Source organism: Daphnia magna, linkage group LG8 (assembly GCF_020631705.1).
Source record: "Daphnia magna isolate NIES linkage group LG8, ASM2063170v1.1, whole genome shotgun sequence".
In the NCBI taxonomy this organism is placed as follows: domain Eukaryota; kingdom Metazoa; phylum Arthropoda; class Branchiopoda; order Diplostraca; family Daphniidae; genus Daphnia; species Daphnia magna.
In genome coordinates this window covers 5,437-32,500 of record NC_059189.1, presented here as the reverse complement: position 1 = coordinate 32,500, position 27,064 = coordinate 5,437, and the positions used below count along the sequence as shown (strand labels likewise).

The 27,064-nt window shown below is 39.4% G+C and overlaps 1 protein-coding gene and 3 long non-coding RNA genes across 29 annotated transcripts in view; 2 read left to right on the top strand and 2 right to left on the bottom strand.

The window, feature by feature from the left end:
• LOC116919680 overlaps positions 1-1,079 on the top strand; it is a 3,028-nt gene extending 1,949 nt beyond the window's left edge. For 8 of the 12 annotated variants that reach the window (XR_006650833.1, XR_006650834.1, XR_006650839.1 and 5 more), the window contains 5 exons: positions 1-87; positions 143-208; positions 345-417; positions 618-724; positions 789-1,079. The exon at positions 1-87 is cut by the window's left edge and continues 66 nt beyond it. This is a non-coding gene — a long non-coding RNA (uncharacterized LOC116919680). The remainder of the gene's footprint in view (positions 88-142; positions 209-344; positions 418-617; positions 725-788) is intronic. The other 4 variants (XR_006650835.1, XR_006650836.1, XR_006650837.1 and 1 more) reach the window with 4 other exon arrangements.
• A 571-nt stretch (positions 1,080-1,650) lies between these two features.
• Positions 1,651-6,877, bottom strand: LOC123466550. Of its 14 annotated transcripts, none has more exons than XR_006650813.1 (8): positions 6,362-6,585; positions 6,163-6,292; positions 5,824-6,031; positions 5,298-5,746; positions 5,080-5,217; positions 4,462-5,003; positions 3,107-4,380; positions 1,651-2,941 (listed from the first exon to the last, which is right to left on the bottom strand). It is a non-coding gene; the product is annotated as an uncharacterized LOC123466550 (long non-coding RNA). The 14 variants fall into 14 exon arrangements; XR_006650814.1 differs by having other exon boundaries at positions 3,368-4,380; XR_006650819.1 differs by lacking the exon at positions 1,651-2,941 and adding an exon at positions 6,864-6,877 and having other exon boundaries at positions 3,097-4,380; positions 6,163-6,361; positions 6,532-6,617.
• Positions 6,878-8,437: 1,560 nt separating this feature from the next.
• On the bottom strand, positions 8,438-11,062 carry LOC116923994 (Down syndrome cell adhesion molecule-like protein Dscam2). Its single transcript, XM_045178375.1, has 7 exons — positions 10,940-11,062; positions 10,693-10,845; positions 10,509-10,627; positions 10,106-10,441; positions 9,570-10,026; positions 9,306-9,513; positions 8,438-9,059 (listed from the first exon to the last, which is right to left on the bottom strand). Exons 5-7 carry the CDS (start codon positions 9,930-9,932, stop codon positions 9,043-9,045), a joined length of 588 nt encoding a protein of 195 aa, XP_045034310.1. The 5' UTR covers positions 9,933-10,026; positions 10,106-10,441; positions 10,509-10,627; positions 10,693-10,845; positions 10,940-11,062; the 3' UTR covers positions 8,438-9,042.
• Positions 11,063-11,231: 169 nt separating this feature from the next.
• Positions 11,232-11,967, top strand: LOC123475307. Of its 2 annotated transcripts, none has more exons than XR_006650340.1 (4): positions 11,232-11,364; positions 11,435-11,531; positions 11,594-11,716; positions 11,778-11,967. It is a non-coding gene; the product is annotated as an uncharacterized LOC123475307 (long non-coding RNA). The 2 variants fall into 2 exon arrangements; XR_006650341.1 differs by having other exon boundaries at positions 11,435-11,536.
• Positions 11,968-27,064: the final 15,097 nt, after the last annotated feature.

Genomic DNA, 27,064 nt, shown 5'->3' with positions numbered 1-27,064 from the left:
ATTGTAAAGCTGTGCTCCATCTGCAAAATCGTCAATGTATCTGTGAGGCAGTACCTCAAAGAACAATTGCCTAGGGACTTCATACAGGTACCATTACAATTTCTGTAACCAAACCAGCCTTTCAATTTGCATCTTGCTTCAGGGTTTGCCAACTGCTAGCCGAGCTGTCATCAACATCGACGATACAAGGAAACCGCATAGATAGTGTGTAGGTTTTGATTTCTATATCAGCTGCAGCAATGACAATGACCATGACTAAAATGTGGAAATGATAGCAAACGGCGTAAACATTTTTAGAAGAAAACAGAAAGTTTTCAATTTTTTTTTAAATTCCCAATGTCAAGGTTTATCTGTTAACTGCTTCAAATTGGCTCAGAATTAGGCAGCAATTTTGGAAGTTGTTGCTTTCTCAGTATGGTAAATATATATATTATTTCTGTAACAGTAAAAAAAAAAAAAAAAAAAAAAATTGCATGATGCATGTGATGAAAGATCATTAATGAAAGAGCTTGTCTTAACATTTTACTTTAAAGATACCACTTTCACATGCACAACACAGCCAATGTTATCCTTATTCATTCTCAGTTTGATATTTGGCTATCTGTTTTTTGTTTTAGAATGAGCTTCAATGTTGGTGTTGCAGGTGTTACCCATGTTACGTTGACTGTTTGGATTCCTATTCATTAACATTTCAAAACCAAATTCATCTTCTTAAAATTGACTTGTAAGTAAAAAAGAGGCTGTTTTATAACTATGTATTATCTATGTAACACTTTTCTATTCAATAGGTAAGGATTTGGATCATTCTAGGAACATATCTATCAAAGATGCAAAGCTCTAATGGGATTAATTTATCCGTCAAGTACGTTTTCATTTGCAGTCTGTATGTCCTTTCCGAAGCCTCTGCCAGAAGAATATGCTAAATAATGAATTTATGAATCGCGTAAGTTATACGAGCAAGAATTTTTATGCCTAACGATGTTTTATTTTCTTAATATAGATTAATGATAAACTTGGATCTGAAAAGGTTCCTTGGTTGGGGCGAGATATCGAATAAAGTTTAATGATTGGATGCACTACATGGAATTTCCATACTTTATTCACAGTACCGTTTATAACGGTATTTCATATTTAAAAAATTGAAGTGCATATTTGGGCTCCCTTCTTTTCTGTGGCCCCGTTTCCCCTTGACTCATAATAAGCCCGTGGGAAGTCATGCCCCTACTGTACGGTATATATAAAAACAACATATATCGAGGTTTGGAGGGCTCTGGCCGGAAAGGGGACGTGGGGGTCCTCATGGTTCGATGAAATGCTTATGGAGGGCTATGTCGCTACCCACAAATCCGAATTAAAGGTTAATCGCTCCTGTAAAAATGTTCCAAATCTTCAGCTCTTCTTCCGGCTTCTCTTAGCCAAGCACTGGGTAATCTCCCCGGTGAGTCAATTGAGGCAGTGTCTCCCCCTGCCTTGGTTGACAGCAACTTTTGAAATGGTTATTCTGCCTTTTAAAAGTTGCAAAATATTCCATTATGTAGAGATTTGTCAATACAAATTTTGTTATAAATTAATTTTGAAAAACTTGTCTTTCATACTTTCTTTGTGTTCACATTATACATTACTTGTATGTATTACCTTAGCACTTTTTTCTTTTAAGGATTGGACTCTCAACATTGCTGAGATGGCCACTGATGTGCAGTTTTTGTACTGAGAATTCCGGAGTGTCCTTGAATTATCGCCGATTAAATTCCAATCCTGGAGATGGTAGTTTGCTGATTTATTTAATTGCAGAATGATTTTGTATTCAATCTTTATTTATATAGATTTAACAGATGTATTAGAATGTTTTCACAGTGATGAATTTAACTCGTTCGGGTATCGATCCCCAAACTTTCAGCGTTCATTGCCGATGCTCAACCGTTGAGCCATGAGTTACATTTAAATTTGCACTAATATTAGAAGGCAAAAAAAAAAAAATGCAATTTTTATAGGCTAGTAAAACTATATGCTAACCTGAATAAAGGATCATTATCATTCAAGGATCATAGCTGTTTGGTAGAACGTTGGATAATGGATCTAAAGGTATCGGGTTCAACTCCCGGCAGAAGGTTAATAAATTTAATGTGAATGTCACTGCGTTTCTATAAGATGGATTTACATGTTAATAAGAAGTTATCTTGAATCTCGCTGCAAATATTATTCTAAGTCCACATTTGTTGAACTCAATTAACACGAAAATATAGAAAACTTGCTAACGTGAATTATGGCTCAGTGGTAGAGCATCGGCATGGAACGCCAAAGTTAAAGGGTTCAAATCCTACAAGAGCCGAAAGAAATACTACGATGATTAAAAGATTCATTTGATCGACTATATGTTACAATGTTATATACACAAAATATTGATCAAGCAGTATGTGTGAGATATCTCGACAGAGGATGCCAATGGCGAAAGTACGTTGTAAAGTATTCAAGTAACAAAATACGCATTCACACCGATAAATCATAATGAACAATTTATTAAGATTTTTTATTGGATATTATATTAAACATTGCCAAAATATCCGTCCCATTACTTCGTAATGGGGAAGTTTCTCGACCCGACTGGCAGACGTGGAAGATTGGAAGCCCAGGACATCGGGAACCTCCGTGGAATCGAACCACGGACCTTGGAGATGCTAGGCGGATGCGATACCTTCCTGGCAACCCCCCCTATATCCCCCCCATTGATATTTGATCCCCTATGTACAACTTTGCACAGTTACCTTAATGTGTTGAAGACTTAGATTTCTCAGTAATATGTCTCATAGCTCAATGGTAGAGCGGTGGACTGGAATTCTCTATACATTGGGTTCGAATCCCATTCAGGTGTTGTGAAATTCAGTGTCCTTGATGGATTACACGTGTTGGCATATAAATTCCAAGTATGTCATGGTGAAGAAAACTGTAAGTAAAATTGTTTTTTATTTAAGAGTAAGTTTATAAAGGTTACTTGTTCACACTTGTAATAATAGTTTAAAGTATCCCAAAGTAAATTACTAAAACGCTTCTAAACTGAAGGTGATAACGTCAATAAAGTGAATCAGTAAACATATTTTGTACTTTTTACCTTTGATGGTATTTGATCCACAAACATCCAGCGGTACAATCCGACACTCACCCATTAAGCCATGATTCGCTCATAAACATGCACAATACCTTCTTGTTGCTTATAGGCAACACTTTCCCACTTGTAAATTATTGAAGTGTAGTCGATGTAAACGAAATAATTACCACAGCTAAGTATACATTTACATTTTCTTAAATTATTGTTAGAATGAGGAAATTCATTCATTATTGATAAATGGCGCTTTATAGTTTTGTGTTTTACCTTGTCTCAATCGTGGTGGCGTAGTGCTTGTGGGTCATCTTTTGAGTACTGTATAGATCTTTGTTGCGAAACGTATCGCCCCAAGTGTCTTAAAACAGGACTTAATATGTAAATATCACTAGGCGATATCCAACTTCAGGTATTGTTCCCAAACATGAATGCCTAATCAAAACGAAAAAAGTCTCCAACACTTAGAACAATGACACGACACATGCAGATTTCGCTTGCAATCTTCCAGCAGTTACTCGCACTTGAAATTTACTTGACACAAAACTATTAACCTGTTGCAATACCAGCGAGTTGTCAAACGTTCGCAGATCGACATGCAATGCTGTGTTGCCGCATCGCAGAAAGGTAAAACAGAAATCCCTGTTCAAACTTTCAAAGCAGAGTCATGGAAACCGATGGGTTCCATGACTCTGTTTCAAAGTGAAAACATTTTCTTCATACACATATTATTGGCAAACGAATTCATGCATTAAAACTAATTAAGGTTGTTTTTTATCCGCCATACGTCACAATAGAAAATTTGCAATCGCATTTTTAAAATGAAATAATAGAGACAAAACCATGTGAATGGTTCTGTAAAACTGTTTCTAGTTCAGTAATCGAAACTAGGAATGTCAGGATAGTCGTCTCCGCTAATCTTCCTGCATGCCAAACGGCGGATACATGCCAAATTTCGATCATGGGCTCATCACGTTGTTGGAGTACATCATGTCGTAAGGGTTCCTCATCCTGGGATAGCGTGACGGAAGGACATAGGATTCATAGGATGATCCAAATTGAGAAACAAATCGACCTCTTCGAGTGCCATATTCTTCAACGAGGAAATAGCTACTTCGCCTGCAAGGCCCACGTGTGAACGATTTATAACAGCTACCTTCAGAATTTAGTGTTGACTTCCAGTAGATCTGGCGACCGTTGCATTTGCTTACTGGGCAAGGCGAAGGGCGACAGGTGCCATAGTCGTTGGTATCCGGCTCAAGCCATTGGCCATGATCACAAGGACCCTTTGTCATAAGTGACACAATTATTTAAAAAAAAAAAAAAATTAAACAAGTGTTTTGATAAGACGAGCATCAAGGACATACCACTGGCCATTAAAAGATCTAGACAAGAGAAAAAAAAACCTTGGCGTAGATACGGTGGCACCTATCATCTACCTTGAATAAGAGCTGATTACGATCGCGGCATTATTACGACAACGTCTAAATTGCGAATCTGTTGTACAGTATATTGCAGAAAAATGTGGCGGTTTTCCCTATGCTTTGTTTGCCATACCCGACACATTTTTCTGCAACCTCCTGTACCTGAACACCGACAGTGCGAATAGGCAGTAGCGTGGCAACATACTGGTTGCGACTAGACAGTTCTCCCAGAACAAGACGTTCTTCTTCCGACGTCACGATTTCAATCCGATTGAGCAAGGCATGTTCCTTGGCTGCTATGTTGGCATAATGGACCATCGAACGAATCATCACTTGCGTCTCATCGAAATTAGCTTCCAAGAACGGCTCTTCGGCGTAAATGATTCAAATTGACAAGCCGGGACCAGGAAACGGGTAACGTTCCAGTAATTGTGCGGGCAAACCCAGCTCACGACCTAAGGCTCTTACTTCATCTTTAAGGAAGTCTGTTGGGAAAAAATGCGAAAAGATTAAAGATCTTACTGGATTGTCATAACGCAGGAAAAACCTTAATGCAAATACCTTTAATAGGTTCTACTACACGGCCGTGAATGCGAAATTGACGAACCATTTCGGAATCGTTATGACGAGTCTTCATGGCAACCGTGCGCGAAGAAGCCATATGGAAAGCGGACTCAATTAGATCCGGTCTCAAAGTACCTGTAATATTTTCATATGTAATGACATTGAATATTAGGCAATATAATACAAGCAAAAAAAAAAAAAGAGAAGGTTGATACCTTGTCCGAGAAGTAGATTATCCCAAGTTAGATTTAAATCGTTAGGCGTTGTATTTGCCATTTTGACAAACGTATCGTCAATAATTCGACGTTTTTATTACCGATTAACAGTGAGACATAACGACAAAGTTTGGCGGCCATGTACATCGTAGAAAGTCAGACTTGCTTAACAACCTAAAACAATTTTAAACCTCAAATCTGCTCGCTGGTATGAAGAAGAAATGAGAATCCACTCTCTGTATAAAAAAAAATAATAATAAAATCGGTCATAGAACAAGAATTATAAACCGTAGAATTTGAGGTCTGACAGGACTAAGTATCAATTAATCTCGTATCAAATTTTGGCCAATAATAAGATTCTGAACCGTCCAGAAAAGTATCTCAAATTACCCAAAGGGTGAGCCCGAGTTGCTGTAAACTAGTGCCCTCTGGAATTGAGGGGCAATAGACTTTTCCAATTAAGAAATAATGAGTACTGGAACAATCATACTGTCATAACACATTTTAATTTGGATTATCAAAATACCTAGTTCAGCTCGCCCTTTGCCTCGGATGCTTATCAGTGTAGAACATATTTGTAACTGCTTGGTGATCAGGAATGTAGATAAACGCCCCCTTGCGTATGCTACTCAGGCTACACAGTAGACGCAATAACGCATAAATCCTTGGCGGATTAAAAAACGAAACTGTTGCCTGAACAGGCGCCCTAGAACTACCACCACCAATCTAGATTTCTGGAGAAAAGAAAAAGAAAATGGAGAAATAAAAATAAAAAAAAAAAAAAAAAGAAACAAACAATAAAGAAAATAAAAAAAAACAGTTAGAACCTTTAAAATTAAGTATCATAACAAGGACAAATATTTACCATAGGAGTTGTTGAGCTAGGCACCTGCTTAAGTTGTTTGATTTCACAAATTATCATTCACATCCCTGCCATTACTAAAGCAGACGTTAGATGATGTTGGAACCTACTGCTTTGTAAGCTGCTACCAATCCTACATAGACAACCAAATGGGGGTTTCGTGATCGTCATAAAATCGGAGATTGAAATGTCGGGCTGTTACCTAAAAGACATTTTGTCCGCCGATAGAAATTGTGGAAAATGTCAGGCTCCACAGATCAGAAAAATACAACTCCGTAACATGCAAATAAATCAATTTGAAATATTTTCCTTTAAAACATACAGAATAATAAAATCTTTCACAAATAGCACATTAAGATTTGATAGCATTACCCAATGGAACACAAGAGTTCACCAACTTAATGCACAAGGATATTGCCCGTTACGACTCCCGAGCTATGACGCAGCAAAGAATCTACCTATAAAAAGAAGAAAAAATAAGTTATTGGTAGACAAAGTCCTGATTATCGCCTAATCCCCGAAAAAAAAAAACAACAAAAAATTCGTGGCAATAAAGAAATGGACGAGTTAAAAAAAAAGAAGCACGGTTTGCACGATGCATCCTACCAAAAAATAATAAACCATTATAACAAGGATGAAAGACAAACATTACCTATTTCCAAGCGTGGACGAAAAGATTTTTTGTAATGGCAAAAAAAGCTTACCTAAACTATCCCACAATTATTGCCCGAACATCCTCTTATGCCTGTTGATAAACTGTACCAACATACAGACTTCATGTGAATGGACAATCACCATAAGTGAGTTGTAACATTGGCCTATATGTGGTAACATTTCGCCCTTAGTTGATGCAATATGCACAATGGCTTCATTTCCTGGTGTTAAAAATAAAAGGACTATTGAAATATCATGTTGTCTAAGAAAGACGGTAAGTTCAGCTAACAATACTATTTACGATCTGACATACTCAACAAGAAGTTCCAGAGATTTTCCATTTACATGATGTGGAGATATAGCAAAGGCTAATGCTGCTCTAAAGCCTGATAAATATTTCCACCACTTTTTTTCTATTGCACTATTGTAACTGAAATTATATATTGGCGGCAGACGTACCATCCACCATGTTGTCCAGTCAACGATTCAATCGTCAACGTGGCTGTGAATTCGTTCACCAAACGGACGCTAGTCGTCGTCGTTGCAGTTGTCGGTGCAATCACTTGAGGCGCGTTTTGGCGTCTACCTGGTTGAGTTGAACTCAACCATAAGGTTGACACCAAAATGGATTTTAGATCAACTCGGTTGGTCGAAGTCGGACTAACCAAGTTTACATTTCAGTTGACACCAAAATGAAAGTTGAGCCGAAGTCACACCTAGGGATCGGCCCCGATTAGACATAAAATGGTTTAAACCCCAACCCCGGGAAAAGACAATCGGGGCTGAATCGGGGCTCAATTTTTTTTCCGGGGGGGGGGGGGGGGGGAAAAGGAGGTTAACCCGCTTGCCCGACGCCATTTGCAAAAATGGCGCCTGAATTTAAACTACGAATTTGGGTCGGGTTTTCATCGGGGAAACCTGGTTGAACTCCCCTATTTTCATCATAATAATCGATTTCGACTCGATCGATTAATTGCAATCGGGGTTGCAGCACCGATTAGGCACCCCAATAAAACCCCGAAAACCCCGATTGAGATCGGGGTTCAAAACCCGGCCAAAATTCCCCCCACCCCCCCGGCCCCGAATTTCGAAGCCCGATTTGCAAAATGCACCCCGATTAGGGTCGGGGCCGATCCCTAGTCACGCCCACCACTTCATTATTCGGCAAAACAAAAATTTTTTTAAAAATTGGGGGGGGGGTCCCCCTCCCCTTCTCTCTATCTTAGGTTGTCTACTATGTGCTGTCAATATTTATTAATTTTATAATTTATACGCTATCGATTCTCGATTCAGTGTGCCCAACTGATTACTGCATCAGGTTCGAAAGTTTTGTTAATTATTTTATTTTCTTGTTTCTTTTTTTTTTTTTTTTTTTTTTTTTTTTTTTTTTTTTTCCTCCCTCCTAAAAAAAAAATTTGGAAAAAGAAAAAGAAAAAATAATAATAATAACGTCTGCTTTTTTTGAAATTATTCGTGAATGCTTTGTTGCCATATAACAATTGTATTCGGAAAAAAAAAGGGGGTTGGGTCGTCTGCTTTGGTTCTGGTTCTACCATGCTCTAGGACCATGGTAGAACTCGGCCATATAGACTGGCGGTTGAAGTTGAACCTCAAAAAAGGGGGAAATATCAGTTGTCGCCAAAACATTGGTTCAGTTCAACCAGGTTGACACAAAAATGCGGTTGATCGCAACTCAACCTCATTCCTGATCAACCAGGTAGACGCCAAAACGCGCCTTTGGCCATCTTTCGACCAGCTGACGAACAACGGCAATCCACCTTTAACTACGGCGCATTGAAGAGCCAATCGCTCGCCGGCATTCAACATGGCCGAATCGCTCATTGCCATTATATGAGGCGCATCTGTATCCAATATCGTTTTTTTTTTTCGTGTTTTTTGTTTTGTTTTTTTAACAAAATTCCGGCGACCGGAAGCAACAACAAAAAAAAACGTCGAGAAATTTCTAAATTTATCCTTCCTACCCACTTAACTCATCTCCTTTTTCTTGTTTTTCATAAAAATAAAAGGGGAAAGACTTAAATTGGCTTCTGGCTGCTGGATCGATATAGTCGGTCTGTCTCATTTGCTTTCATTGCTTCCTTTTTTTTAAATTTTTTTTCTGCTTCCAGACCGGATAGAAAAGCGCTGTTGACTTTCTCATCATCAAAGAGTATACTCAGCGACCGAGCAAGTTTACAGGGCGGAGGGGGAAAAGAAAAAGGCGCCGAGTCAATATTTTCGCAAAGCTGTGAACAGGAAAAAATCAAACAAAAGGTTATCTTTTAAGTTTAGTTTTTTCTTGCCGAGGGTCTATAATTTTTACTCTTTCTAATCAACTCGAGTGTCATCATTTCTTCTAAGAAAATGCGATAGAAAAAAAGGACTACTCGAATTCTGGTTGATTTTAATTTAGCCTTTGATTATTCATCCCTATTAAAGGAAAAGCCAAAGTTTCCAGATAAAAAGAGGGAAAGAAAAGGACTGAAACTTACCGAGGATGTTGAGTTGAAGTGACTGGCGAGCCGAGAGTCCGTTCTGGCCACGCACCTCGCAACTATAAAGACCGGCGTCGCTGCTCTTATCCAACGGATCGATCGTCAAACTGCCATTGAATTGAAGTAAATATGCAAATTGGCTGAATGCTCTACGCGACCCACTCGATTCTCCGCTACACACTGTTCGCACAAACGCCACAAACGCCTTTTAATTGAACAATTACAAGAAAAACGTACGGTACCTATTGCACGAAAACTCACTTTGTAATTGCCTCCGTCTTCGACTCGGACGTGGGTTATGTTGAGATGAGCCACTACAAGATCGTCGTGACCCGTTTGTTGCTGCTGGCCGAGGAAATATCGTTCGGAAACGGGCGATAACGGAAACCCGTCCAGCGTCCAAGTGAAATGAGGCAGCGGAGTGCCAGAGGCCAAACATTTCAACGAGACTGAACTTCCCGGATGTACAACTTGCCGACTGAACGTTTCTTTCAAATGAGGAGGAAATGCTCCAATGGCCAGCTGGGCCGATGCTTGGGCCCAATCTCCTTCGTCATTGGATGCCAGGCATTGGTATATTCCCTCATCTTCACGTTGGACGGACGAAATGGATAACTGGACCATATCGGTGTAGCCGTCGTCGCCGGATGAAGAAGAAACACGACCACTATTACCCACCAAGAAGCGCTGGCCATCTTTGAGCCAACTGACAACCGGCCTAGAATTTTTTTCCAGATTTTCAGTTAAGTTGTTATTCCATTTAACAAGACATGTAAAAATAATTGAGCTGGGACTACCGGAGAAATGACACGTGATGGTGACGGACGTTTCTGGATCGGTGACTTAAATGTGCTGTGCATTCTATGCGGCGACGACGACGTTCAACGATTCTGACTTGTAATTTGACACGAAAAATGAGTTCGGTACGTGATTCGACTAATCCAATGGAACTGTTGACGAATCAAATGTAACGGCCCTGATCTTCGGTGACGACGGAAGCGATGAGTAAAGTGCCACCAATGAGGCGATGACGCCCAAGTCCCAGCACTCCATCACGATGCTCTTGCGTGGCAGCTGATGTCACCAGTGGCAACAACAAATTGCCATACTGAATCGTTAGACTTTTGTACCATCTGCATTGATCAATTTATGGTTACGTACAATTGTTCAGACAAAAGAACTGAGTGAATAAATAGTTACTTGATTTTATGCGGAAGATATCCATGAAAAACACAAGGTAAAACGGAATCTCGTCCACGCCAAACTTCGAATTCGATTCACAGTTTCTACAATGACTTGTGCCATCTTTGTCCTGGTTTCTAGGATACACGTAAAGGTCATGTTTCTCAACTGGAAAATCAATAATGATCACACAATCAGATACCTTGACTGAGGATGATTCGTCCAGCAGTGAAACTGGTCATTGTTTGCCTGATGGGCTGGACGAGAACTCGACAATGATACAAATGATTCTCGTCGCCTTGATGCGCAGACAAAACTTGCAAGTCGCCATTGGCCAACATCACGTGACGTTAATCTGTTTAACGAAACAAAAAATTTTGAGTTTTTCATGTTGTTTCTAAATCACTTTAATTGCTAGAGGCATGGAAAGTGAACACTGAAAACCCAACTTTTTCGAGGAACTTTTCCAACTTTCACAAACTGTAGTCCATTTGAGCCGTTGCAACCTCCGTCCCATGCCGACGGTTGCCATTTCTGAATAAACGTTGACTCGAAAAGAAAAGAGATTGCCAAATATGCAAAGGCAGCAGATTTGAGTTCAAACAAAAGCCAGGAGTAAAGATATTTTCTACAGAGGAACAATTAAATCTTTTTATTTTAAACAAATATTTACGTATACTAAATCAAACAAAGACGTCAAAACTTAGAGGATAATTTCATTCTGAGCCTGAGAAGAAGGGTGTTTTTTTTTAAATTGCTCCTTTGGTCAACGTGACCCGTATTACTTCATTTGTCGATCGACAGTTCGCGAGGTGACACACGAAAATGCAATCAGTCATTTATTTCCACTTGGCATAGTCTACCTTCATTGGAAGTAAGAAAAATGTCGTATCGATTATCTTGAATCTAAGAAGTGATTGTAACATAATCACCAACATAATCAGGAATAGAGCAACGAAAAGCAGCCATACTGCCCCGACGAACTCGAGGATTTTCCACGTTGACCTCGAATGGCGTCCAAATTACTTTTGGCACTAAAAAGTAAAGTATGACGATTTTTGTTTGGTTTTTGTTTCGTTTTAAAAGGCGAATGTAATTTTTAGTTTCCCGAGACTAGTCCTGCATGGACGCGCACAGGAGTGGAGAGGATGCGAACAATGAAATTGGCTGCCAAAAGCCTGTAGGGGGCAGCGTGAACGTCTGGTCGGAACTGCTCCGGCCGGAAGGTGTGCAAAGTCAAACTGATGCCATTAGGTGATAACGTGATTAGATTATTTGTCGTTGCAGTTGACACTGCAGACGTAGAAGATGATTCGACTGTATTCCACATGCCTCTGCCTGTCGCGTTGCTGCCTAAACTTTGGTGATAACTTTGCAACCGCCGCTGTTTCAAAGTTCAGTCTTCAACTTATTGCTTCTAATTGTATTATTGTCTAAATAATGCAGCCTATTTAGAATAGACGGCAGCACAATCGGACGCACCAGTTGAGACTGTTTTACACACACATTAGGAAATTTGCCGTTAATTAGGAATGCATTTTCTTTCTGTCGCTGGCTAAATAGACTTGATGAATATGCACGAAAATTTGACGAATCACGTCAATCGAAATAGAGTTGCGTGACAATCGAGAATGACGAGTGCCATGGTTCTTGGCTGGCAGCTATTGCTGATGCTGGCGATAACGTGAGGTTGACTTCGTCCATGTTGTCGGACGTTCCGCGATACTGACTACACTTTTTCACCGTGTGCGGCTGATGGTTGCTGTTGCAGCAATGTTTGTGGATGAACGTGCCGCTCTCCTTGATGACGATGAGCACTGTTTGGCAATACTATACAATTCTATATTCGTTTTGTTTTGTTTTTTTCTTCTTCTTTCGATACGAAATGCACAGACAAAGCGCATCTACAGATTCAACTCTTATCTCGTGCTGCACTATTTAGTCCTCACAGCACGTGGCACGTTTGTTTCATACATCTAAACGTACAAGCCTGTTTATATTAAGGTGGCCGCCGACGCTGCTGCTCGGCATATTATCGATTAGACTCGCTTCAACGTTCATAGACGGAAGCTGTTGCTGCTCTCTCGGACACGTCCGTTTGCTCGCATATATTGAAAAACTCGGCCAAAATAAAAATAACCAATATACAGTTGCGATATTAATCCCTGCTCGTGCTGCTGTTACTCCAGGCCAATATGTACGAAAACAAGCTGATGGACACAAAGAGCTTAAAAGATTTCGAGACGCGCTTATATTTCCTTGTTCACGTTTACTTAGCTGTCGTTGACAGGTCGTCATCTGTAGAATAGCATGTGCATCGACGAGATTTTCTTTCTAAAGTACAGCGATTCAAGAAAAGAGAATTACATCGTGAATTATAAATGGCCTGTATACATTTCCGACGGAGCTCGATGCTATGCCTGATAGGATTAGATGTCATACAAAAAACATGCGACACTTTTCGGTTTAAAAAAAATTGGGAGTTGCATTCACAGCCTTCCATCAGCATCAGTCGAATTTCTTGTTGGACGCACTGGCGATAAAAGGAAGAGGCAAAAAGAAAACTTGTATATAAATTCGACTTGACTATTTTATTACCAGGCATTCATAGAGCATTCGACAAGACCGAGATACGGGCTTTACTGTACAATCGATGCGATGCTGTTGTTATCAACTTGGAATAAATATGAAAGAATGGTATCAAGACTTACCAGTGATCAGCATGCCACAATTGAAGATGAGAGTAGTGGTGTTTAATCGATATGGAATAAAGACTAATAGCCTAAAGCCATTGATTTGGTATGGCTGAAAAGAATGAAATGAAAGGGACCTGGGACGTGATCATTGTATTTAAAATGTTGATTTTGCATTTAGTACAGCAGCTACCTGATACATTTTCCTCAAATTTGACGTGACAATTAACAAGTTGTTTCAGTAGTCGAATTTTATTGAAAAAGAATTATTGGAGAGCAGAGTCGTAGCTCGCCACATTGGTATCGCATTGGACTGCGATGCCAAGGGTAAGCTGGCCCTGGGATCAAATCCGGTGGGCCCGAATTCCGACGACTGGGCCTTAAACAAGAAACCCTGGCGATCAGGGGGTTTCTTTCAACAACTTTTAGTTAAATGGGTTTTGTCTAAAATTTAATTTTAAGAATTTTGAACCTAGCCAGCGATTTTTTGGAGCAAAATCCATTTCTTAAGGAAAGTTTTTGCTTGTTCAGGGGTCGCCGACTGTTTTCCAGGGTGAACCCGTTTGTCTTTTTTTCTATTTGTGTGATTTCCGTAAATCTCTGTAATTTCTAGTTTTTCCCAAAATAACGTAAATTTCCGCAATTCTCGTACTTTTCCCTAAATTTTCGCTAATAATTCCCTTTTTTCCGTGATTTCCCTCTTTTCCAAAATTTCTACTATTACACTCCGGATAAACCAAGAGAAAATAAAATCAAATTTTTAAAAAATGATTTCATTCTATTTTATTCATAATATCAAGCTACATTTATTGTTAAAAAATGGGGGCAGGTGGGTAGAATAAGTATAGTAGGGGTTGTAATCGGGGCAATCGGGTCGAAATACTCGATTGATTAGTTGTAATTATCGGGTTGCACATACCCCGATTTAGCCCCGAAAGCCCCACCCCATTGCCCCGAAACGTGAATCGCGATTGACACAAAAGCACACCGATATGTTCGTGGTTGATCCCTAGTTGTTATATCTTAGTTGTTTAATGATAGGGATCATACGAGACGCCAGATTTAGTCCATTCTTCCTCAAAAGACAGAAAAAGTCCAATTCGAATAAAAAAATAAGCAATTCTAGATTTTTTATAGTGCCCTTTTCAAGTATTTACGTCGTCTGCTATATTTAATGTCTAGCGACCACAGAGTTGCCATATAACTACACAACAAGAGAATGCTCCCAAATAATGTCGTTTTGTAAAAAAATTATACGAATTTACCAACAGTTCACGAGTAATTCACCTGTAATAAATCTGAATTTGTTCAAATGAACTAAATAATCATCCAAAATATTTTATCGGACGTTCTAAGGACACTTAATATTATTTTTGTAATTTCCTTAAATTTCCATGATTTGTACCCTTTTCCCGCTCTTTCTCATGGGGGTGAACCTCATGGTTCATTAGCGTGATGGAATTTGTATGTTATTATTTTATGTTGATTATTACACTAACATAGTATTGTTATTTGCTTACGGTTGAGGATCTAAGGCGGGGGTTTGTAAACTCGAAAAAATATTCTTACACCCCAATATTTTAAAGCAAAAATTATGAAAATTACCAAAAAAATGAAAAAATATAAAATATCTTTAAAAATATTTAAAATCCGCAATAATTATACCTAATAAATTGAAATTCTCACACGGGTGCAGTTATGACCCTAACGGAAAAAAGTAAAATAGAAGAACCCTACACTCTAAATTTTTGGTTTCTACCTTTTTCCTACTTTTCGGCCACCATGCGTAGTAGAACGAAAAAGGTAGAGAAATGGTAGAAAATTTTGTTTACTATCAGCTAGTAGGGGAATGGAAGATGATCTACCATATGGTAGACAAATGCGTGTCTACTATAAAGTAAGAATTAGCAGACGAAAACGCAAAATCACAACAAAAATGGAGGGGCGATTCCCACGTAAATATTGCACTTTTCGTTGGAATATAACATAACAAAACTTGGGAAGCAAACAAAATTTCTTCTGATGACTTACAGATAAATTTTACTTCCCCCTTTAAATGTGTCATATTTCATTTGCTTTTATACAACTATTTCCACTTTCGTTTTTTAAATTTGTTATTGAACATTAACATTTTCTTTGTTATTTTGAAATATTTGGATTAAATTAGCGATTAAAAATGAAAAAGATAGAAATTATAGTTTAAAATCAATACATAATTATTAAAAGTAGGATTTAATATTAACACATACTCAAATGTCTTAAATGTAAACATACTTTAGTTTTCAGTCAGAATTTTTCAACTGAAGAAGTTCTTAACTGAATCCTGGAAATAGGAAGAAAATTGTGGAACCAAGTATATATTAAAATAGCTTAGTGGTTAAGGCGGTCGAATGCGAAAATATCAGTGATGTGTGGTCCCGTGTTCAATTCGCACCGAACACTTTTCTTTTTGTCCGTTTTAGTCAATGGTAGACTAGTCTACCATTGCAAATGGTAGGCAGATGGTAGAGGATCTACTTTACCCTACTTTTAAAAAATCGACGGCTTTCCTTTTCTTTCTTTTTTGTTCTGTTAGTTTTATTTTGTTATTAACGAAACGACTAACATTTTCTGCTACCCCAATATTACATATTATCGAAAGTGGAAGCAAGAGTGCGAAGGCAATTAGAACATGGGGTATCGAGTCTAGAGGTCTGAAGTTCAAGTCCCGGCGCTGATTTGCATTTATTTTACAAATAATTGAATACTGGGCTCTTTTTAATAAAAAAAATATGATAAAATATAAAAAATTCAAAAAATATTTAAAAATACATTTTTTATTTTTTAATGCGAACACGTACGATTACGACGAATCGACAACCCCAAGAGTTAAAACTGATTTTCATATTTAGCTACATATTAGTTACTATAGAATCCTAATCTGGATAATTGCAAACGTGGCAGCGGGCGCGAAGCGCCCGTCTGCCGCAAGACGTCACCGTTGATTATTTTGGTTCAGGTAAATTGTGAATCTGACTCTAGGGCTTCATCGGGAAGGAGGAGGGGAGCTCGGCATGCAAATATTTTCAAAGGGCGGCTAACGGTTGAGGAGTTATAGCTAATTTTCATATTCAACCGCATTTGCTAACTTTTGCATGCATTTTAATATTTAAATATCAAAGATTCGTGAGAAATAAACATTTTACTACGTCTGCCGCAAGACGTCACCGTTGATTATTTTGGTTCAGGTAAATTGTGAATCTGACTCTAGGGCTTCATCGGGAAGGAGGAGGGGAGCTCGGCATGCAAATATTTTCAAAGGGCGGCTAACGGTTGAGGAGTTATAGCTAATTTTCATATTTAACCGCATTTGCTAACTTTTGCATGCATTTTAATATTTAAATATCAAAGATTCGTGAGAAATCAACATTTTACTACAGTGAGAACTTAGGAAACCTTATGCAAAATAGCTAACTTTTGAACCAAAAATCGTAGAGCAACAGGAATGGTCTAGATCGACGCAGAATATCAAAATTAGTCGAAATAACATCATTTTCAAACTTGTTTGTGTAAAATTTTGGAGAAAAAGAGATAAAACCGATAAATATGATTTTTAGGAGGAGGGGCTCGGTTGTGTTGCAATAAGGATAATTGTAAACGCGGCAGCGGGCGCGAAGCGCCCGTCTGCCGCAAGACGTCACCGTTGATTTTTTTCGTTCAGGTAAATCGTGAATCTGACTCGAGGGCTTGATCGGGAAGGAGGAGAGGAGCTCGGCGTGCAAATATTTTCATCGGGCGGCTATCGGTTGCGGAGTTATAGCTAATTTGCATATTTAGCCGTATTTGCTAACTTTGGAACCGTTCCTGCTAGAGCAACGGGAATGGTCTAGATCGGCGCAGAATGTCAAAATTAGTGAGATTCTATGCATTTCATTCGATGAACTCTGAATATTCGTCGGCAATAGCCATGTTTCTATGATGAGAACTTGTGAATGCTGCAATGTGTTCTTCAACTTTTGAACCGTTCATCCTAGGACAACGGGAGCGGTCTAGAAAGATGCAGAATTTGTTAGATAATACGTTCCGATGTATTTCGTAAAGATATTAACCGCAGTTTTGGCGTAGTAACGAGTTTTCTCTCGGAAATTCGCAGTGAAATTTTTCGTTCAGGTAGTTCACAATTCCAACACCAGGGTAGTGTGGGGCCCATAGAGAAGAGCTTGCCACATAAATATTTCCTCGAAGCGACTTGTAATAGAGCCACAAAATCGATTTTTCTGAAAATTCCGGAGTCAAAATTTTCATTCAGGTAAATCATAAATTTGACGTTAGGAAAATGTGGGGCACATAGGGAGGAGCTTGCCACATAAATATTTCCTCAGGGCGACTTGTAATTGAGCCACAAAATCGATTTTTCTGAAAATTCCGGAGTCAAAATTTTCATTCAGGTAAATCGCAAATTTGACGTTAAGAATAATGTGGAGCACATAGAGAGGAGCTTGCCACATAAATATTTCCTCGGGGCGACTTGTAATTGAGCCACAAAATCGACTTTTCTGAAAATTCCGGAGTCAAAATTTTCATTCAGGTAAATCGCAAATTTGACGTTAGGAGAATGTGGGGCACATAGGGAGGAGCTTGCCACATAAATATTTCCTCGGGGCGAATTGTAATTGAGCCACAAAATCGACTTTCCTGAAAATTCCGGAGTCAAAATTTTCATTCAGGTAAATCGGAAATCTGACAGCACCGCACGGTCGGGAAAGCAAAAAGCAGTTCGGCACATAAATATTTTAATCGTGCGGCTTGCGGTTGAGGAGTTAAAGCGAATTTTCAATTTGAGCCGCATTTGCCAACTTTTGAACCGTACATGCTAGATCAATGGGAATGGTCTAGATCGACGCAGAATCTCAAAATTAGTCGAAATCTATGCATTTCAATATTTAAATATCAAAGATTCGTGAGAAATCAACATTTTACTACAGTGAGAACTTAGGAAACCTTATGCAAAATAGCTAACTTTTGAACCAAAAATCGTAGAGCAACAGGAATGGTCTAGATCGACGCAGAATATCAAAATTAGTCGAAATAACATCATTTTCAAACTTGTTTGTGTAAAATTTTGGAGAAAAAGAGATAAAACCGATAAATATGATTTTTAGGAGGAGGGGCTCGGTTGTGTTGCAATAAGGATAATTGTAAACGCGGCAGCGGGCGCGAAGCGCCCGTCTGCCGCAAGACGTCACCGTTGATTTTTTCGTTCAGGTAAATCGTGAATCTGACTCGAGGGCTTGATCGGGAAGGAGGAGAGGAGCTCGGCGTGCAAATATTTTCATCGGGCGGCTATCGGTTGCGGAGTTATAGCTAATTTGCATATTTAGCCGTATTTGCTAACTTTGGAACCGTTCCTGCTAGAGCAACGGGAATGGTCTAGATCGGCGCAGAATGTCAAAATTAGTGAGATTCTATGCATTTCATTCGATGAACTCTGAATATTCGTCGGCAATAGCCATGTTTCTATGATGAGAACTTGTGAATGCTGCAATGTGTTCTTCAACTTTTGAACCGTTCATCCTAGGACAACGGGAGCGGTCTAGAAAGATGCAGAATTTGTTAGATAATACGTTCCGATGTATTTCGTAAAGATATTAACCGCAGTTTTGGCGTAGTAACGAGTTTTCTCTCGGAAATTCGCAGTGAAATTTTTCGTTCAGGTAGTTCACAATTCCAACACCAGGGTAGTGTGGGGCCCATAGAGAAGAGCTTGCCACATAAATATTTCCTCGAAGCGACTTGTAATAGAGCCACAAAATCGATTTTTCTGAAAATTCCGGAGTCAAAATTTTCATTCAGGTAAATCATAAATTTGACGTTAGGAAAATGTGGGGCACATAGGGAGGAGCTTGCCACATAAATATTTCCTCGGGGCGACTTGTAATTGAGCCACAAAATCGATTTTTCTGAAAATTCCGGAGTCAAAATTTTCATTCAGGTAAATCGCAAATTTGACGTAAGAATAATGTGGAGCACATAGAGAGGAGCTTGCCACATAAATATTTCCTCAGGGCGACTTGTAATTGAGCCACAAAATCGACTTTTCTGAAAATTCCGGAGTCAAAATTTTCATTCAGGTAAATCGCAAATTTGACGTTAGGAGAATGTGGGGCACATAGGGAGGAGCTTGCCACATAAATATTTCCTCGGGGCGAATTGTAATTGAGCCACAAAATCGACTTTCCTGAAAATTCCGGAGTCAAAATTTTCATTCAGGTAAATCGGAAATCTGACAGCACCGCACGGTCGGGAAAGCAAAAAGCAGTTCGGCACATAAATATTTTAATCGTGCGGCTTGCGGTTGAGGAGTTAAAGCGAATTTTCAATTTGAGCCGCATTTGCCAACTTTTGAACCGTACATGCTAGATCAATGGGAATGGTCTAGATCGACGCAGAATCTCAAAATTAGTCGAAATCTATGCATTTCAATATTTAAATATCAAAGATTCGTGAGAAATCAACATTTTACTACAGTGAGAACTTAGGAAACCTTATGCAAAATAGCTAACTTTTGAACCAAAAATCGTAGAGCAACAGGAATGGTCTAGATCGACGCAGAATATCAAAATTAGTCGAAATAACATCATTTTCAAACTTGTTTGTGTAAAATTTTGGAGAAAAAGAGATAAAACCGATAAATATGATTTTTAGGAGGAGGGGCTCGGTTGTGTTGCAATAAGGATAATTGTAAACGCGGCAGCGGGCGCGAAGCGCCCGTCTGCCGCAAGACGTCACCGTTGATTTTTTCGTTCAGGTAAATCGTGAATCTGACTCGAGGGCTTGATCGGGAAGGAGGAGAGGAGCTCGGCGTGCAAATATTTTCATCGGGCGGCTATCGGTTGCGGAGTTATAGCTAATTTGCATATTTAGCCGTATTTGCTAACTTTGGAACCGTTCCTGCTAGAGCAACGGGAATGGTCTAGATCGGCGCAGAATGTCAAAATTAGTGAGATTCTATGCATTTCATTCGATGAACTCTGAATATTCGTCGGCAATAGCCATGTTTCTATGATGAGAACTTGTGAATGCTGCAATGTGTTCTTCAACTTTTGAACCGTTCATCCTAGGACAACGGGAGCGGTCTAGAAAGATGCAGAATTTGTTAGATAATACGTTCCGATGTATTTCGTAAAGATATTAACCGCAGTTTTGGCGTAGTAACGAGTTTTCTCTCGGAAATTCGCAGTGAAATTTTTCGTTCAGGTAGTTCACAATTCCAACACCAGGGTAGTGTGGGGCCCATAGAGAAGAGCTTGCCACATAAATATTTCCTCGAAGCGACTTGTAATAGAGCCACAAAATCGATTTTTCTGAAAATTCCGGAGTCAAAATTTTCATTCAGGTAAATCATAAATTTGACGTTAGGAAAATGTGGGGCACATAGGGAGGAGCTTGCCACATAAATATTTCCTCGGGGCGACTTGTAATTGAGCCACAAAATCGATTTTTCTGAAAATTCCGGAGTCAAAATTTTCATTCAGGTAAATCGCAAATTTGACGTAAGAATAATGTGGAGCACATAGAGAGGAGCTTGCCACATAAATATTTCCTCGGGGCGACTTGTAATTGAGCCACAAAATCGACTTTTCTGAAAATTCCGGAGTCAAAATTTTCATTCAGGTAAATCGCAAATTTGACGTTAGGAGAATGTGGGGCACATAGGGAGGAGCTTGCCACATAAATATTTCCTCGGGGCGAATTGTAATTGAGCCACAAAATCGACTTTCCTGAAAATTCCGGAGTCAAAATTTTCATTCAGGTAAATCGGAAATCTGACAGCACCGCACGGTCGGGAAAGCAAAAAGCAGTTCGGCACATAAATATTTTAATCGTGCGGCTTGCGGTTGAGGAGTTAAAGCGAATTTTCAATTTGAGCCGCATTTGCCAACTTTTGAACCGTACATGCTAGATCAATGGGAATGGTCTAGATCGACGCAGAATCTCAAAATTAGTCGAAATCTATGCATTTCAATATTTAAATATCAAAGATTCGTGAGAAATCAACATTTTACTACAGTGAGAACTTAGGAAACCTTATGCAAAATAGCTAACTTTTGAACCAAAAATCGTAGAGCAACAGGAATGGTCTAGATCGACGCAGAATATCAAAATTAGTCGAAATAACATCATTTTCAAACTTGTTTGTGTAAAATTTTGGAGAAAAGAGATAAAACCGATAAATATGATTTTTAGGAGGAGGGGCTCGGTTGTGTTGCAATAAGGATAATTGTAAACGCGGCAGCGGGCGCGAAGCGCCCGTCTGCCGCAAGACGTCACCGTTGATTTTTTTCGTTCAGGTAAATCGTGAATCTGACTCGAGGGCTTGATCGGGAAGGAGGAGAGGAGCTCGGCGTGCAAATATTTTCATCAGGCGGCTATCGGTTGCGGAGTTATAGCTAATTTGCATATTTAGCCGTATTTGCTAACTTTGGAACCGTTCCTGCTAGAGCAACGGGAATGGTCTAGATCGGCGCAGAATGTCAAAATTAGTGAGATTCTATGCATTTCATTCGATGAACTCTGAATATTCGTCGGCAATAGCCATGTTTCTATGATGAGAACTTGTGAATGCTGCAATGTGTTCTTCAACTTTTGAACCGTTCATCCTAGGACAACGGGAGCGGTCTAGAAAGATGCAGAATTTGTTAGATAATACGTTCCGATGTATTTCGTAAAGATATTAACCGCAGTTTTGGCGTAGTAACGAGTTTTCTCTCGGAAATTCGCAGTGAAATTTTTCGTTCAGGTAGTTCACAATTCCAACACCAGGGTAGTGTGGGGCCCATAGAGAAGAGCTTGCCACATAAATATTTCCTCGAAGCGACTTGTAATAGAGCCACAAAATCGATTTTTCTGAAAATTCCGGAGTCAAAATTTTCATTCAGGTAAATCATAAATTTGACGTTAGGAAAATGTGGGGCACATAGGGAGGAGCTTGCCACATAAATATTTCCTCGGGGCGACTTGTAATTGAGCCACAAAATCGATTTTTCTGAAAATTCCGGAGTCAAAATTTTCATTCAGGTAAATCGCAAATTTGACGTAAGAATAATGTGGAGCACATAGAGAGGAGCTTGCCACATAAATATTTCCTCAGGGCGACTTGTAATTGAGCCACAAAATCGACTTTTCTGAAAATTCCGGAGTCAAAATTTTCATTCAGGTAAATCGCAAATTTGACGTTAGGAGAATGTGGGGCACATAGGGAGGAGCTTGCCACATAAATATTTCCTCGGGGCGAATTGTAATTGAGCCACAAAATCGACTTTCCTGAAAATTCCGGAGTCAAAATTTTCATTCAGGTAAATCGGAAATCTGACAGCACCGCACGGTCGGGAAAGCAAAAAGCAGTTCGGCACATAAATATTTTAATCGTGCGGCTTGCGGTTGAGGAGTTAAAGCGAATTTTCAATTTGAGCCGCATTTGCCAACTTTTGAACCGTACATGCTAGATCAATGGGAATGGTCTAGATCGACGCAGAATCTCAAAATTAGTCGAAATCTATGCATTTCAATATTTAAATATCAAAGATTCGTGAGAAATCAACATTTTACTACAGTGAGAACTTAGGAAACCTTATGCAAAATAGCTAACTTTTGAACCAAAAATCGTAGAGCAACAGGAATGGTCTAGATCGACGCAGAATATCAAAATTAGTCGAAATAACATCATTTTCAAACTTGTTTGTGTAAAATTTTGGAGAAAAAGAGATAAAACCGATAAATATGATTTTTAGGAGGAGGGGCTCGGTTGTGTTGCAATAAGGATAATTGTAAACGCGGCAGCGGGCGCGAAGCGCCCGTCTGCCGCAAGACGTCACCGTTGATTTTTTTCGTTCAGGTAAATCGTGAATCTGACTCGAGGGCTTGATCGGGAAGGAGGAGAGGAGCTCGGCGTGCAAATATTTTCATCGGGCGGCTATCGGTTGCGGAGTTATAGCTAATTTGCATATTTAGCCGTATTTGCTAACTTTGGAACCGTTCCTGCTAGAGCAACGGGAATGGTCTAGATCGGCGCAGAATGTCAAAATTAGTGAGATTCTATGCATTTCATTCGATGAACTCTGAATATTCGTCGGCAATAGCCATGTTTCTATGATGAGAACTTGTGAATGCTGCAATGTGTTCTTCAACTTTTGAACCGTTCATCCTAGGACAACGGGAGCGGTCTAGAAAGATGCAGAATTTGTTAGATAATACGTTCCGATGTATTTCGTAAAGATATTAACCGCAGTTTTGGCGTAGTAACGAGTTTTCTCTCGGAAATTCGCAGTGAAATTTTCGTTCAGGTAGTTCACAATTCCAACACCAGGGTAGTGTGGGGCCCATAGAGAAGAGCTTGCCACATAAATATTTCCTCGAAGCGACTTGTAATAGAGCCACAAAATCGATTTTTCTGAAAATTCCGGAGTCAAAATTTTCATTCAGGTAAATCATAAATTTGACGTTAGGAAAATGTGGGGCACATAGGGAGGAGCTTGCCACATAAATATTTCCTCGGGGCGACTTGTAATTGAGCCACAAAATCGATTTTTCTGAAAATTCCGGAGTCAAAATTTTCATTCAGGTAAATCGCAAATTTGACGTTAAGAATAATGTGGAGCACATAGAGAGGAGCTTGCCACATAAATATTTCCTCGGGGCGACTTGTAATTGAGCCACAAAATCGACTTTTCTGAAAATTCCGGAGTCAAAATTTTCATTCAGGTAAATCGCAAATTTGACGTTAGGAGAATGTGGGGCACATAGGGAGGAGCTTGCCACATAAATATTTCCTCAGGGCGAATTGTAATTGAGCCACAAAATCGACTTTCCTGAAAATTCCGGAGTCAAAATTTTCATTCAGGTAAATCGGAAATCTGACAGCACCGCACGGTCGGGAAAGCAAAAAGCAGTTCGGCACATAAATATTTTAATCGTGCGGCTTGCGGTTGAGGAGTTAAAGCGAATTTTCAATTTGAGCCGCATTTGCCAACTTTTGAACCGTACATGCTAGATCAATGGGAATGGTCTAGATCGACGCAGAATCTCAAAATTAGTCGAAATCTATGCATTTCAATATTTAAATATCAAAGATTCGTGAGAAATCAACATTTTACTACAGTGAGAACTTAGGAAACCTTATGCAAAATAGCTAACTTTTTGAACCAAAAATCGTAGAGCAACAGGAATGGTCTAGATCGACGCAGAATATCAAAATTAGTCGAAATAACATCATTTTCAAACTTGTTTGTGTAAAATTTTGGAGAAAAAGAGATAAAACCGATAAATATGATTTTTAGGAGGAGGGGCTCGGTTGTGTTGCAATAAGGATAATTGTAAACGCGGCAGCGGGCGCGAAGCGCCCGTCTGCCGCAAGACGTCACCGTTGATTTTTTTCGTTCAGGTAAATCGTGAATCTGACTCGAGGGCTTGATCGGGAAGGAGGAGAGGAGCTCGGCGTGCAAATATTTTCATCGGGCGGCTATCGGTTGCGGAGTTATAGCTAATTTGCATATTTAGCCGTATTTGCTAACTTTGGAACCGTTCCTGCTAGAGCAACGGGAATGGTCTAGATCGGCGCAGAATGTCAAAATTAGTGAGATTCTATGCATTTCATTCGATGAACTCTGAATATTCGTCGGCAATAGCCATGTTTCTATGATGAGAACTTGTGAATGCTGCAATGTGTTCTTCAACTTTTGAACCGTTCATCCTAGGACAACGGGAGCGGTCTAGAAAGATGCAGAATTTGTTAGATAATACGTTCCGATGTATTTCGTAAAGATATTAACCGCAGTTTTGGCGTAGTAACGAGTTTTCTCTCGGAAATTCGCAGTGAAATTTTTCGTTCAGGTAGTTCACAATTCCAACACCAGGGTAGTGTGGGGCCCATAGAGAAGAGCTTGCCACATAAATATTTCCTCGAAGCGACTTGTAATAGAGCCACAAAATCGATTTTTCTGAAAATTCCGGAGTCAAAATTTTCATTCAGGTAAATCATAAATTTGACGTTAGGAAAATGTGGGGCACATAGGGAGGAGCTTGCCACATAAATATTTCCTCGGGGCGACTTGTAATTGAGCCACAAAATCGATTTTTCTGAAAATTCCGGAGTCAAAATTTTCATTCAGGTAAATCGCAAATTTGACGTAAGAATAATGTGGAGCACATAGAGAGGAGCTTGCCACATAAATATTTCCTCGGGGCGACTTGTAATTGAGCCACAAAATCGACTTTTCTGAAAATTCCGGAGTCAAAATTTTCATTCAGGTAAATCGCAAATTTGACGTTAGGAGAATGTGGGGCACATAGGGAGGAGCTTGCCACATAAATATTTCCTCGGGGCGAATTGTAATTGAGCCACAAAATCGACTTTCCTGAAAATTCCGGAGTCAAAATTTTCATTCAGGTAAATCGGAAATCTGACAGCACCGCACGGTCGGGAAAGCAAAAAGCAGTTCGGCACATAAATATTTTAATCGTGCGGCTTGCGGTTGAGGAGTTAAAGCGAATTTTCAATTTGAGCCGCATTTGCCAACTTTTGAACCGTACATGCTAGATCAATGGGAATGGTCTAGATCGACGCAGAATCTCAAAATTAGTCGAAATCTATGCATTTCAATATTTAAATATCAAAGATTCGTGAGAAATCAACATTTTACTACAGTGAGAACTTAGGAAACCTTATGCAAAATAGCTAACTTTTGAACCAAAAATCGTAGAGCAACAGGAATGGTCTAGATCGACGCAGAATATCAAAATTAGTCGAAATAACATCATTTTCAAACTTGTTTGTGTAAAATTTTGGAGAAAAAGAGATAAAACCGATAAATATGATTTTTTAGGAGGAGGGGCTCGGTTGTGTTGCAATAAGGATAATTGTAAACGCGGCAGCGGGCGCGAAGCGCCCGTCTGCCGCAAGACGTCACCGTTGATTTTTTTCGTTCAGGTAAATCGTGAATCTGACTCGAGGGCTTGATCGGGAAGGAGGAGAGGAGCTCGGCGTGCAAATATTTTCATCGGGCGGCTATCGGTTGCGGAGTTATAGCTAATTTGCATATTTAGCCGTATTTGCTAACTTTGGAACCGTTCCTGCTAGAGCAACGGGAATGGTCTAGATCGGCGCAGAATGTCAAAATTAGTGAGATTCTATGCATTTCATTCGATGAACTCTGAATATTCGTCGGCAATAGCCATGTTTCTATGATGAGAACTTGTGAATGCTGCAATGTGTTCTTCAACTTTTGAACCGTTCATCCTAGGACAACGGGAGCGGTCTAGAAAGATGCAGAATTTGTTAGATAATACGTTCCGATGTATTTCGTAAAGATATTAACCGCAGTTTTGGCGTAGTAACGAGTTTTCTCTCGGAAATTCGCAGTGAAATTTTTCGTTCAGGTAGTTCACAATTCCAACACCAGGGTAGTGTGGGGCCCATAGAGAAGAGCTTGCCACATAAATATTTCCTCGAAGCGACTTGTAATAGAGCCACAAAATCGATTTTTCTGAAAATTCCGGAGTCAAAATTTTCATTCAGGTAAATCATAAATTTGACGTTAGGAAAATGTGGGGCACATAGGGAGGAGCTTGCCACATAAATATTTCCTCGGGGCGACTTGTAATTGAGCCACAAAATCGATTTTTCTGAAAATTCCGGAGTCAAAATTTTCATTCAGGTAAATCGCAAATTTGACGTAAGAATAATGTGGAGCACATAGAGAGGAGCTTGCCACATAAATATTTCCTCGGGGCGACTTGTAATTGAGCCACAAAATCGACTTTTCTGAAAATTCCGGAGTCAAAATTTTCATTCAGGTAAATCGCAAATTTGACGTTAGGAGAATGTGGGGCACATAGGGAGGAGCT

Excerpts from the sequence above, each read along its gene's own strand:
- LOC116923994 (XM_045178375.1), bottom strand. The coding sequence starts at position 9,932 with ATGGTCCAGTTATCCATTTCGTCCGTCCAACGTGAAGATGAGGGAATA. Across the intron at positions 9,514-9,569 it reads AAGACGGAGGCAATTACAAA|GCGTTTGTGGCGTTTGTGCG; the intron begins GTGAGTTTTCGT and ends TTCAATTAAAAG.